Source organism: Alligator sinensis, unplaced genomic scaffold, assembly GCF_000455745.1.
Source record: "Alligator sinensis unplaced genomic scaffold, ASM45574v1 scaffold159_2, whole genome shotgun sequence".
Classification (NCBI taxonomy): domain Eukaryota; kingdom Metazoa; phylum Chordata; order Crocodylia; family Alligatoridae; genus Alligator; species Alligator sinensis.
In genome coordinates, this window is record NW_005841992.1 from 823,731 (window position 1) to 836,491 (window position 12,761).

Sequence of the window (12,761 nt, forward strand, 5' to 3'; positions counted from 1 at the left end):
CCGGCCCGGCCTCTCTCGGCTGCTATATAGCGCGCGGGCCGCACCGTCCAGTCCGCCCGTGCAGTCGGGGGAAGGCAGCGGCACCAGGCCCAGGCCGCCCAGCATGGCACCGGTCGGAGGGACCCCCAAGCCGCCCAAGAAGGTAACCCGCTCCCTGCAGCCCGGAGCCCGGGGAGGCCGCGGGGAGCTGGCGGGAGCCGTCCCGGCAGTGAGCTGCGGCTGCGAGGAGCACGGGCAAACGCCAGGACTTTGTTGCCTGCTCTCAGGGGGTGGCCACGGGAAGAGGCTGTTTCTCATCGGTCCTTTAAACATCCCGGAGACCTGGCACCTTCCCGTGTCCTCCTTCGGCCACAGTTTGAATTCAATAGTGCCTTGCTCCAGCGGCGGGTTGGGAAAGACTGAAATCGGGCCTCCCTTTTGGGGGATGAGTGAACTCATGAGTGGGCTGGGCAACAGTACAGCCAGCCGAGCTCTCTGTGGCCATCACGGGTGGTGGATGGTGTAGCTGAGATGGTCCAGAAACTGCACAAACCCAGGATGTTTCACTGATCCTCTCGTGGGTGGATGTCTGGTGGTTGCTCCTGAACCATCAAGGTTTCATTCAAAGGTTTGTTTCAATAAGATGTAATGGGGCTATCTTGGTGTCTTTGCTCAGCTCAGTGAAAGTATCAGGATGCCTTAGGGTGATCTCTTTTATTGGACCGACTGTGTTGGTGGAATCAAGTTAGACAAGCTTTTGAATACAAGACTTTCTTCCTCCGGTGGAGCCTGCAACCCTGCTCTTGCCTTCTCCCTTTGTAAGGTTGTGATGAGCCTTTGCTTGGGTCTGAGCAAGAATGTCATACATTGATTGGAAAGCTTGTCTCACTTCATCCCACCTAGGTAGTTGGATCAATAAGAGATCACCCTAAGGCATCCTGGTACTCTCACTCGGTTGAACAAAGGCACCAGAATAGCCTATTTGAATGAAAACTTGATGTTTCAGGAGTACCCACCAGACATCTACCCATGAGAGGTTCAGTGAATGCCTGCTGTATCCTTTTTAGAAGGCTATTATCATCATTTAATATTGAACTTCTGTATGAAAATAAGTTGAGTGTAAATTAAGTGATTTAAAAAAAAAAAAAAAACTATTTATTGTAGTCTTCAAATTTGCTTTATGTGAAACACTTGCCTTGGATCCTATTCTGTCTCTATGGCACCTAAATGGAGCTTAGGCAGCTTTCAGCATCCAAGTCTCTTAAATGCGATCCTATTCCATCTTGCTTTACTCCCTTCAAAAAGTTGATATGACCACTTTTGTGATGTGCCTTTGCCATGTGGTGATGTCAGTAATGCATCTCACTATCAAGTGAATTACCACTGTGGAGCACTTCTTGGCCAACAGTTCTGGTCAAGAGGGCAGAAAGCTTTTAGGTAAAAAGTGAATGCCAAACTCCTAGATGGCATCTGGGATTTCACAAGTGAACAGTTAGACTGTTGGTAACTCATTTCCACAGTGGGATAAGCCCACAGCCACTCTTAGGATTGAAAGGTACAGAGGATAGGATGAAAACAGGATTTAGACTAAAGACTGTGAATAGAAAACTGTAAATGTGAGTGTGCCACCTTCTTATCCCTTTACACTGTGGGTGGGAGAAGCTTTACTCTCTGTGCTAAATCTGAAGCTTTTCCCTTGCTTCTGCCATGGGTGCAAGGAGGAACCCACCTATATTTTGTCCCTAACCAGTAGGCTATTGGATTTGCCGAGTACCTAAATTATAGGCCCTCCTAATTCTAAAGGGTTTTTAATACATTTCCCACTTCCCAGGAGACTAGTGTACTTGCCAAGCTATGGGCTAGGCAGGGCAGACAGTAGCCTCAGTTGTCTCCTTGGTGGAGCTGGGGTCACTGGGTGAAAAGGTAAAGAGTAACAGCCCCAAGAGAGGAAGCAAGAGGGACTAACTCAGGGGTGGGCAAAATGAGGCCTGGAGGCCAGATGCGGCCTGCCAGGCCGTTTTATCTGGCCCACGGGGCCCCTAAAAGTTTTAGAAAATTTAATATTTATCTGCCCTGGGCTGCCTGTCATGCGGCCCTCGATGGCTTCCCAAAACTCAGTAAGCGGCCCTCTGCCCAAAATAATTGCCCACCCCTGGACTAACTGTAGTCTAGTGAGGATGGTTCTTGCCTGGGATGGAGGGGACCTGGGGTTCTGCTCCCAGTGCTATTTGTCCATTTATCCACTGCAAAATAGTCAGAGGCCTTGGAGCAGGGGACACATTCTAAAGTAATCTAACAGGAGGATTATAGCCAAGAAACTGGTTTTAGATTAATTAAGTGACTATCATGTTCTGTTACTGTTCACATGACATAAAAATGGGAGTTGTCGTGTTTTATATCTGATCAGTTCGAGGCTGAATTTAGCAGAATGAATCATAACAGATGATTATTTTGTTTTATTCTTTGTAACTTGGTACTGTTCAAAATTTTGGGCTATTAAAATTGGGCAAGATTTTTTTTCTTTCTTCCTTTCTTTTTACAGTTCTGACTAGACTCAACCAAGTGAAACCAGCCTGTGGAAAAAGCTAGGATAGATTTGAACAATCTGGGAATGTCTCATTTGCCCCAAAAATGCTACATGCATAATCTTTTGGCTGTGGATTGGCACTTCAGTTGTGCCTTTTTTTTTCTTTTCTTTTTTTTGCCAGAAGCTTCTTGTGTTGTCACTGCCTAGGTGACTATTGCAGCTAAAGGACAGATAAGTTAATAAAGAAGTCTGTGGGTATGGTCAAAGGTACACTTCTAGCAGCTTGAAAAGGGAACAGAGAGCTGCTGCTCAGGATTGCAACAGCTGTTACACTATAACTATTACACGTTAGTCACGCAAGTGAGCTAAATTGTCCCAGCTGTGACCCTGAAGAGTTTTGCTACACTTCATACATCTACAGGCTCATGCACATGTAAGCTAGACTGGGGTGGTATGGGTGCTAAGACATATGGTTAGTAGCCCAGAAGTCACAAGTTTGAGGCTATACTAGCAGTGCTCACAGCAGTGTGGCCCTGTCAGACTTCAGTGTATTCTGCTAAATACCTATGACAAAGAAAGGACATATATGCAGGGGGGGTGTGTGTGTGTGTGTGTGTGTACACACACGCACACACAGTTATAGCAGCTGCTGCACATTCCCCAGAAGCAGCTACCTTCTTTCTCTTCCCCCCCCCCCTCCTTTTGAAGCCACTTAGGATATGAACAAGCATGCATTATAAGACACTTTTATGCTAAGTGTTGTTTTTAAAGAAGCACAGATCATACAAATGCAGTGGGGAACGTAGTGGGAGTTCTGCAATGTTCTTTCATCAGAAGAGGAATGGTCCTTAGCTTTCAGTTCTGGGTCACTTGTATTTTCATTGCAATAAAATTGTGATGAGTGGGGCTAATTAGCACATGGACCCTTTCTGGTGGGGTATCTGGAGAACATACGTACTGAGCAGTGCTGAACTGTGCATCATCATGGTGTGAAATGCTTTTGACTTCGTTCATAGGGCTGGGGCCACATTGATGTTGTAAATTATGAGCCTTTGACTTTGGACTAATATTATGTATAGTTTGTGCTATTTTTGAGTAGGTGCCAAAGTGTTGCTCAAAGGTGTGTTTATGGAGTACCTGTGCTAAAACGCGCAACAGTTTCAAACAAAGGTAATGTGCATCAATTCTGGATGAAAGAAGTGCGTGGCTATTGTATGCAAATTGGTACAGCCATGATTAATTTCAGGGTTTTCAAATTTGCTCCTCACTTCCATGTGTTGAGGGAGAGCAAGGTCTGACAGTAAGGGAGGAAAAAGGGCTGGCAGGGAGAAAAGTTGGGAGGAAGAGAGCAAAGGAACTACCTGACCCCTCCCACCTCCAATTAATTTTCTACTAGAGCAGTGGGAATGGGACAAATTCAAGGAAAACCTCTAATAATTAGATTCTATGCCTGGAAAATTATAACAAATTTATATATCTATATTTTTTTCCATATATAGAATCTAATTATTGGAGGGTCATCTTATAATCAGGTTCATCCTCTATTTGAGTAAATACAGTATTATTTGGGGCAACACCCTGCATATACTCAACTCTTTCCAAACAGAGTAAGACCAAGAAGTATATAGTCAATAAAATGAGAACTAGAGTTCATCAAATTTTCTTTTCCCTTTAGGGTATCCTAGAGCGTCTAGATTCTGGAGAAATTGTGATTGGAGATGGAGGATTTGTCATTGCCCTTGAAAAGAGGGGTTATGTAAAAGCTGGGCCGTGGACTCCAGAAGCTGCAGTAGAACACCCAGAAGCAGGTCAGTTTTAACAGGAAACTAATCATCTGGGGAATGTAAGCATCTTTATTTGCATAAAAACAACAAACAAAACTATTTACCTTTAAGGCAATATGGAACTCGTAAAATTGCTGGAGCAAGGTAAAGGTGCATATAGGTCTCGTAGCTGTTTGGTTGTTTCAACACTTTTGTTTAAAAAACTATTAAGGGTTTTATATCCATATCCATGTGTATATATATCTTTTAAAGAACCTTAGTAGGTTTTAAACAGAAGTATTGAAACATGCTTGACTATTGGAGGTCTGTGCAACTTTTATCTTGTTCCAGCTATTTTACGAGTTCCATATTGCCTTAAAGGTAAATAGCTTTGTTATTTTAATTCCCTTCTTAGGTTTACTAATCTTTTTTTTTTCTTCTTCATTTGCCCACCTACATTAGCTCCTCTGTTATATGAACCATACACTTGGCTAGAAATGCCAAAACCATAATCAAAGAGCACTGAAGACCATCAACCATCATTCTGATAGAACAAGTCAGTGTCAATGACATGTAATAAAATGGCTGGTCTCCTCTGATCTACCCTGTTAGCAAATGTTGTAACTCTGCAGGGAGAGGCTAAATCAGCCATATTGAGTCACTGTCACAAGAGCAGCTCTTGCCCATTAGGATATAAAAGAAATTGGAGGAGCCTCTTGGGTCTGTATAATCTAGATTCTGGAGGTCGGCCATTCTCTCTCAAACCTTAGGACCAGCCAAGCTCAAAGAAGGTGGGCTAGAGCAGAGGTGGGCAATTATTTGGGCCTGGGGACCACATAGGGAGTTTTGATGAGTTGTGGAAGGCCAGGTCAGCACTCCACTCTCTTTCCTCCCCCCACCCCTTGTGCAACAACTCACCAAAACTCATTATGTGGGATGAGGCTGCAGGTGGGTGGGAAGCAGTGTTTAGGAGTGAAATGGGTAAGGCCAGATCATGGGGCTGGGGCCCAGGGCAGAGCTGTAACCTGTTCCCTGCCCTGCAGGAGTGGGGTGGGGGGGCTGCCTGGGTGCTAGCTCCCAGCTGGGGGTAAGGAGACAGGGGTGGGGGTAGGGGGCGCATGCAGCAGAGCTCAACAGGACGGTGCAATCTGTGGTTGCCTCCCCCCAGCACTCTGCATAGGGCCAAGCCCCACCCAGAACAGCTTGTACCATGTTTCGGCTCACACCTGCTGGCCTGGCCCCAGCCAGTGTGCACAGCTTACCGAAAGGGCTACTCCCAGTGCAGCTGCCTGGGTGCTGCTTGGCTCTCCTCACCTCCGGCAGTGGCTTCTGTTCCTGCTGCATCACTCTGGGCAGGTGGAGTGGCTAGAAGGCAGCCAGGGAGAGGAGCCAAGCAGCACCCAGGCAGTTGCAGTGATGAAGGGAGCAGCCCCGTCGGTAAGCTGTGATTGCTGACTGGGGCCGGACCAGTGGGTGTGGACTACACCAGGCAGGGCCAGTGGCCTCATGTGGAGCACTGTGGGGACAGCCACAGACCGGATCCAGTCAGTTGGTGGGTGCCCCCCACGGGCTGGATACAATCGATTGGCAGGCCAGGCCCAGCCTGCAGCCCATATCTGTAGGCCATTCAGGTCATTTTGCCCACCCCTAGAAAGTGTGGCATTGCTAAAAAGTTAAAAGAAGGAGGCAAGTTTGAAACTGCATAGCATGTGTTGACTTTTTGGAGAAGGGCACAAATGCCACCTTTTCAAAGAAAGAACAGTGCTTATTTTAGCTCCGAGGGCTATAAACATTCTACAATGATGGGCACCACACCAGTAGAAAACAGGCAGATTGCCACACAAAGCAGAAGGAGGGTCTGTAAGCAGAGCTAACCTAAAACCAACATTCTTACACACCAGCCTTTTAAACAAAATCACTCCGTTTTCTAAACAGCACTGCCAGTGATCTGTTAGGGAAATTTTTGAGAGATAAGCAAGTTATTAGGTACTAGAATTTATATTGCAGTGGCCCTTTGGTTTAGTGGAATAACCTAAGTTTAAAGATATTTTGCAGGCTGCCTGCACTTGGAATATTTTGATTCTGCTCAGTGAGACTCAACTACCAATATCAAATTTCAAGCAGGATTCTGAGAACTTCTAGAACTGTTCAGTTGAGCAACAGTTTACCTTCCTGACTAGCTCTTGTGTAATAGCTGGCCTAAGCAACATTTTATTTGACCACCCAGCTTATTTACCCAAGAGTATGATTAGAAATAAAGGCTATCGCAGCAGAGGTCCAGTGTTTTTTGTGATAGCACTTCCCTCTACTGGATGGAATCAAACTTGTGTATATAGATTCACTATAATGACCTTGTCTTGGAGGTGAAGCTGATGGTTATGTTGAGCCAAGCCCTGCAGGACTTGGCTCAACATAATCAGGCACTTTTACACACGTTCCAGGGGTGGATGAGTACTTTTTAATTAGAGCAGCTCTGACAGCTGCTCTAATTAAAGCACCCAGAGTATGCTGATTAGCATGCTTCAGCAGACTCAATTAATTAACTGAGTCTTCTCTGAGGTGCTGCAATTACAGCGTGTCAGAGCAGCCTTCTTGCACGTCTACAGGCACTCATTATGTCCACTTCATGGAGCAAGTGAAATCTGTGTTTCAGTTGTAAGCTCCATGGGGCAAGACCTCTCTCTTCGTTAAATATACAGAGATGAACAAAATGAGGTCTTCATCTTTGTTTAGGCCAGCAATTCTCAACCAGGGTAATGCAGATACCTGGGATGCCTTGAGCTCCTTTCAAGGGTGATGCAGAGTGCCACACAATGTTAGCACTGTTAGGTATGTAAACATGATTTGCATGATAAACCCAGAGATTTTAAATAGGAATCCATAGTGTTAAAATCTTCTCACCTGTTGTGGGCATTCTTAGTTCTTTGCAATAGAAGAATTGTTTTCTATTATTTTTCTGTAGTGGGGGGGTGGGAAAAAAAGAATGAAAACTAGGAGCTGACATTTTCTGAGGGGTACCTCATCTTTAGCTTTTAGTCTGTTATTTCCAAGATGGGTATCTATCCCTATGTTTGTTTTCATAGACTAGAATAGTTCCTTTGCCATCTTTATGCACAATCTTTTAAGCAGCTGGTTTTTGTTCCTCTCACTGATCCCAACATCTGCTTTCTTGCTATTCTTTCTCTTGTTTTTTCCCATATTTGCAGCCATTCTGCAAAGTGAAATTTGAGAGGTCAGCCATATTGGCAGCAAAGGACAGGCAAGGTGCCAAAGGCACAGCAAGTGAGCTTATTGGCAGGGTTACTGTAGTACACAGGACAGGTGAACATCCCCTTACTAGAACCTGACATTCTTAGCAGAGGCTACTAGAATGGCCCAGGGGATTGAATTAGCTGAATTTATAGGGATGATCCTGTCATGGACAGGGGATTGGACTAAATAACCTTCTGAAGTCCCTTCTAGTAATTTTTTCCCTTTCTGTGATTTGTTTACTACCCATAAAAGTAGGGGTAAGGAGGCAGGCTTATGGAGAAGACAAGACTGTTGCTACCCATGCTCCGCAGCCAAATAAAGTGTCTTTACAATACAGCCTCTAACCAAGATTAGGTTATTTTATCTTAAGGATCGATCATCATTTTGTGAGCTGCAACCAAAATGGTAGCAATTATTATATCAAGCCTTATCTTTCCTTTTTAATACCTTGCAGTCCGCCAGCTTCACCGGGAGTTCCTCAGAGCTGGATCAAATGTTTTGCAGACATTCACCTTTTATGCCAGTGAAGACAAACTAGAGAACCGGGGAAACTATGTATCTGACAAAATATCTGTAAGTCTTTTTAAATCGGTGGCAAACTGTTTCTCTTCTGTGGCTTAAATGTACAAGTATTACTGATTCTTTTCAGTCTGGCAGAACTGATTTTGGCCATATTCAAGAAAATGGAAGTAAAAATTCCAGGGGAATGAAAAGATGTATATGATTTGGTGTCTGAAGAGGTAGGAAGGACATCTTCCTTATGATGGCAAACAAAAAAACTTGCAGACTGGGTGGTGAGGAAGAGGAAAGGAGAGGAAGCCATGGTCATAATTCCCTTTCCAATTTGAAGGGACTGTATTCAGGAATGAATTAACAAGTAGTAATTACAGGGAATTCTTCAGCAACTGGAAGTATAGCCCAACTCCAGAAACCATAAAGAATCCCCAGAAGAACAGTACATGGATAGCAAATGCCACATGACATGAGTTTACAACACTGGAGCAGCCAGTAGATCCAAATTATTGATCTTGGTCCTAAATCTTGTCCTGTTATTGGGTGCAGAGGGCCCTTGACATAAAAGAACAATGTTTTCAATGCATGACGGAGGAGGAAAAGGATACTGGGAGCTGTGTGTGCAGTAGGGTTTGGTGAGGGCTTCTGTAGAGCTATGCAGAACAAGTATTTTTCGTAACCAGAAGATCTGCCATGGTGTGGCTCCTCTGATTCTTCTCTCTGGCTTTAGCCAAGCCTTTGATGGGTGGGGAGGATTTAACAAGGGGCGGAAGAGCAAAAGATGATAAATCCCTTTATGTGTATACATGAAATTGCACAGGTTGGATAGTAGGACAGCTTTTGTAGCTGGGAATGGATCAGATTTTTCTGTCCTAAGAGGGTGGAAGCACTGGGCTCCAGTAATTGATCCTGTTGTAGCACAGTCACAGAGCATAGTTTAGACCAGTGGTGGGCAAAATGCAGCCTGTGGGCTGGATGCGGCCCACCAGGCCATTCTATCTGGCCCATGAGGCCACTAAAAAATCCACAAGGCCATTCTATCTGGCCCATGAGGCCACTAAAAAATTTAGAAAATTAATATTTAGCTGCCCCTGGCTGCCTGTCACATGGCCCTCGATGGCTTGCAAAAACTCAGTAAGCGGCCCTCCACCCGAAATAATTGCCCACCCCTGGTTTAGATAATGATGTCCCAGTGTGTACCTTGCACATACGCACACACTTTTTACATCATTCAGATGAGGTGAGTGAATTTGTATACAGAGGATGAGTGCTTTCCTTATTTCTATAATGCCTCCATACCTAGAAAAAAAAATTTCAGTAGTGCTCTGTCGATTTACCCCCCCTCTCCCTCCCTGCCACACAAACACATCTTTAGGTGTGAATTATCTTCACAAGTTCTGATTTTGCTAATTTAGGAGTCAAGGGAACTAGATTTTCAGTCTAGGTTGCTAATAAATCATGCATGATGATACCTGTTTTTTTTCCTTCAAACTCGTATGTTTAAATCAGGGGTGTCAAAAATCAGGCTGAAAGGTGCTGATCCTGGGTCTCAGTTGATCCACATGCCATGTATGGTGCATGCTGGATTGGTCTCACAAGCAGGGCCCAGGATGCATGTTGCACCTGGTGCCTGTTCCAGCCACTCTGGGATCTGTGCCATGTTCCCTGGCTGCTCTGGGATGCATCCTGCACATTGTACCTGATCTAGCCAGTTGGGGACCAGCCCTGCACATTGTCTTCAGACTCTACATGGTGTCTGCCCTGGGTGGACCACACTGAATGTGGTACCTATTCAGTCTGCTCTGGGCTCTTATTGCATGTAGCAATCACTCCAGGTGGTCTGAGACCTGTGCTGTATACGTTGTGAGCCGCAGATCGGCAGCTGGAACTGGTGCCATTTGTGGTGGATCTGGTGGGGAGAGGGAAAGGGTGGAGGGAGTTCCATGGGCCTGATCTGGCCTGTGGACTTGCCCCCCTCATTATTCATCTGGTCCCTGGGGCCAGATAAGTTTGACCCTTGACTTAAATAACCTAATGTCATTGATGTTACAGTGCTATCATTAGTGCTCTCGTTAACATTTTCTAAAAATTTTTCATCTCTATGTGCAAACTTCAGTTTAGTAATTTGTCAGCTTTTCAAATTATAAATATAGCATGACTACAGATGAATAATCAATTCATCAAAACTTGGTTTTTATAAAAATTGCCCCCCAAGAAATAAATAACCACATAATATAAATTCATATTCATACCCATAACTGGTCAGCTGAGCTGCAGAGAAACATTGTTTAAAACCAAATATTTGCTTATTTTCCCACCCTCTCCAGAAGTAGAAAATACACAGGTGGCGCTTTATATGTAGGCATAGTGAATATTATGTTGTTTCTATTCCATCATAATGAATGATTGTTGTATACTTAATGATGAAGGACAAGCTGTGAGGGTTGGAAAACACCAAGAGATTTTTACCTTACTGTGTGCTTTATATCCAATTTTAACTTTAAAAACAAATCTTTAAATAGCTATGCTGTGTAACAATAAATGAATAACCAGATAGGCACCTGATTTCTTAATGATCTGTGGTGAAGTATGAAGAATCAGGACTTGTGATGGTCATACTATTGACATGTCACTAAGTATCTCTCTCATAAATATTCAGAATTACCTTGATTAAATATGGTATAATTGTAGGCTTTCTTAAAAATGCTTAAGATCCTGTGATGGAAGCCACTAATATTTAAGAATACAATTGTACTAGAACAATACACCCCCAGACAAGCCAAATCATGATCTCAATGTTGGGTGACAACATAGTGAGACATTTATATGTCCTATTAGCAGACTTGAAAATCATGCTAATATGGTTTTAACTTTACTAACATCTTGATGAAGTAATTTAACATCTTGATATTATGACAGCTCACAAGAGGCCTGATATTAGTGGATAATTTAAAATGTCTGCTCATTTTTCTTAACATGCTTATTTCCTTAATGAAGCAAAAACTAATTATAAATGGTAAGCCTACATGAAAGACTGGTTATGATTCTTGAAGAAAACTAAAACGTCTGATACACAGACATATCTGTAAACAGCTGGTACTGATGCAGTCTGTCTTCATATTTCAGGGCCAGAAAGTAAATGAAGCTGCTTGTGACATTGCACAGGAAGTATCCCAAGAAGGAGATGCTTTGGTGGCAGGAGGAGTCAGTCAGACACCATCTTACCTCAGCTGCAAGGATAAAGCAGAGGTTAAAGCAATTTTCCAAAAGCAGCTAGAGGTCTTTGTTAAAAAGAATGTGGACTTCTTAATTGCAGAGGTAAAATCAACATTTCTGTAGAATTGAAGGCACTGCATTGATACATATTATATATATTTCCTCTTTCAAAAATAAGTACTATGTTTTGAACTCTTACAGTCGGGTGTATTCCTAAATATACAGAAATGTCTGCTAGTGTCCTAGAGTGGGAATGAACTCCTTGGCTGCACATCTTTATTTCAGCTGAGGTAAACCACAGGAATAAAGAAGGTGGATGAAGGTGGCTCTGCCTCACCTTTGAATCTCTCCATATTTTGAGTCTCTTCCCAGCAACTGGCCAAAATCAGGACTTGTCTGTTCATTAAGTTTATTCCAGAAGAGTTTTTCCTTACTACTTCCCTCTATGCCTGCATTATTCTGGAAAAAGAGTACTTTAATTTAATTTAGACTATTTTAATCTCCTTTACATTCCATTCAGCTTCACAGTTGTACAATTACTGAGGTGAAGGGAGGTACTTCAGGATAAGTGCGAAGAGATTCAAGTCCTTGACTTTGTGGTAGGGATAGAGATTAAAGCATATACCAAGGGTGGGCAATTATTTCAGGCAAAGGGCTGCTTAATGAGGTTTGGTGAGCTGTTGAGGGCCACAATGGGTAGCCCTGCCCCATGACAGTTGCCATATCCCCCAGTTGCCATCTTGGGACTGGAAGTCCTAGCCCCTGACCTTTGCCACTGGAGGTTCCCCCCCCCCCCCCCCACTTCCCATACTCCTTTTGGGGGGGTTGTCATCTTACAACCAGAAAAAAACAAATTGTATGCTAAAAGTCAAACATCTACTATAATGTATTTTAATTTTTATTACAAAAAATATTTTTGTTGTGATTTGTGTTTGTGTGCTGTATATAGAGGTGATTGCATAATAACTCAATATAAGAGACTAAGAATTCATTTTGTGTGTATGGTGGGAGGGTGTGGGGGAGTTTGTCAGGGGATGTGGCTGGGGGGGGCATAAGGTATGTTGGGGGGGGGTGTTGTCTGTGGGATGTGGGTGTGTGGCTCTGGAACACACTGGTCTCTCCTGCAGTCAACAAAGGCAATACTGCTGAGGGTGGGTGTGTGTGGGGGGGTGTGTGTGTATGTGTGTGTGTGTGTGTGTGTGTGTGTGTGTGTGTGTATTTGTGGGGTGTGATGGAAGGTGGAAGGGATGTGGGGACCTCCCACACACACACTCCCACCATGGCGCAGCAGCAGGCAGGGGTGCTGGCTTTGGTGCCTGGCTCCAAACAGCATTGCATGTTGCAGTATGGAGTGCAGCCCCTGCTGGGCAGTCTCTATTGCTAGCACTCCCCACACTCTCATGCAGAAGAGGAGGGAAGCCCCAGGCACTGGAGCTGGCTGCTTTCCCTGCCCCTCAAGGGAAAGGGCTTGGGGCTTCCGTCCCCCGCAACGGAGCCCCGGCGGGCAAGGG

At 44.2% G+C, this 12,761-nt stretch overlaps 1 protein-coding gene across 2 annotated transcripts in view; it reads left to right on the top strand.

Annotated features, from left to right (window-relative positions):
* The window catches only part of LOC102378363 (betaine--homocysteine S-methyltransferase 1), an 18,446-nt gene continuing 5,685 nt past the window's right edge, over positions 1–12,761 (top strand). For both annotated transcript variants that reach the window (XM_006021415.2, XM_025201400.1), the window contains exons 1-4: positions 1–142; positions 4,182–4,314; positions 7,976–8,094; positions 11,161–11,352. In XM_006021415.2, the coding sequence (XP_006021477.1) occupies positions 104–142; positions 4,182–4,314; positions 7,976–8,094; positions 11,161–11,352 (483 nt within the window). In that variant the 5' untranslated portion in view covers positions 1–103. The remainder of the gene's footprint in view (positions 143–4,181; positions 4,315–7,975; positions 8,095–11,160; positions 11,353–12,761) is intronic.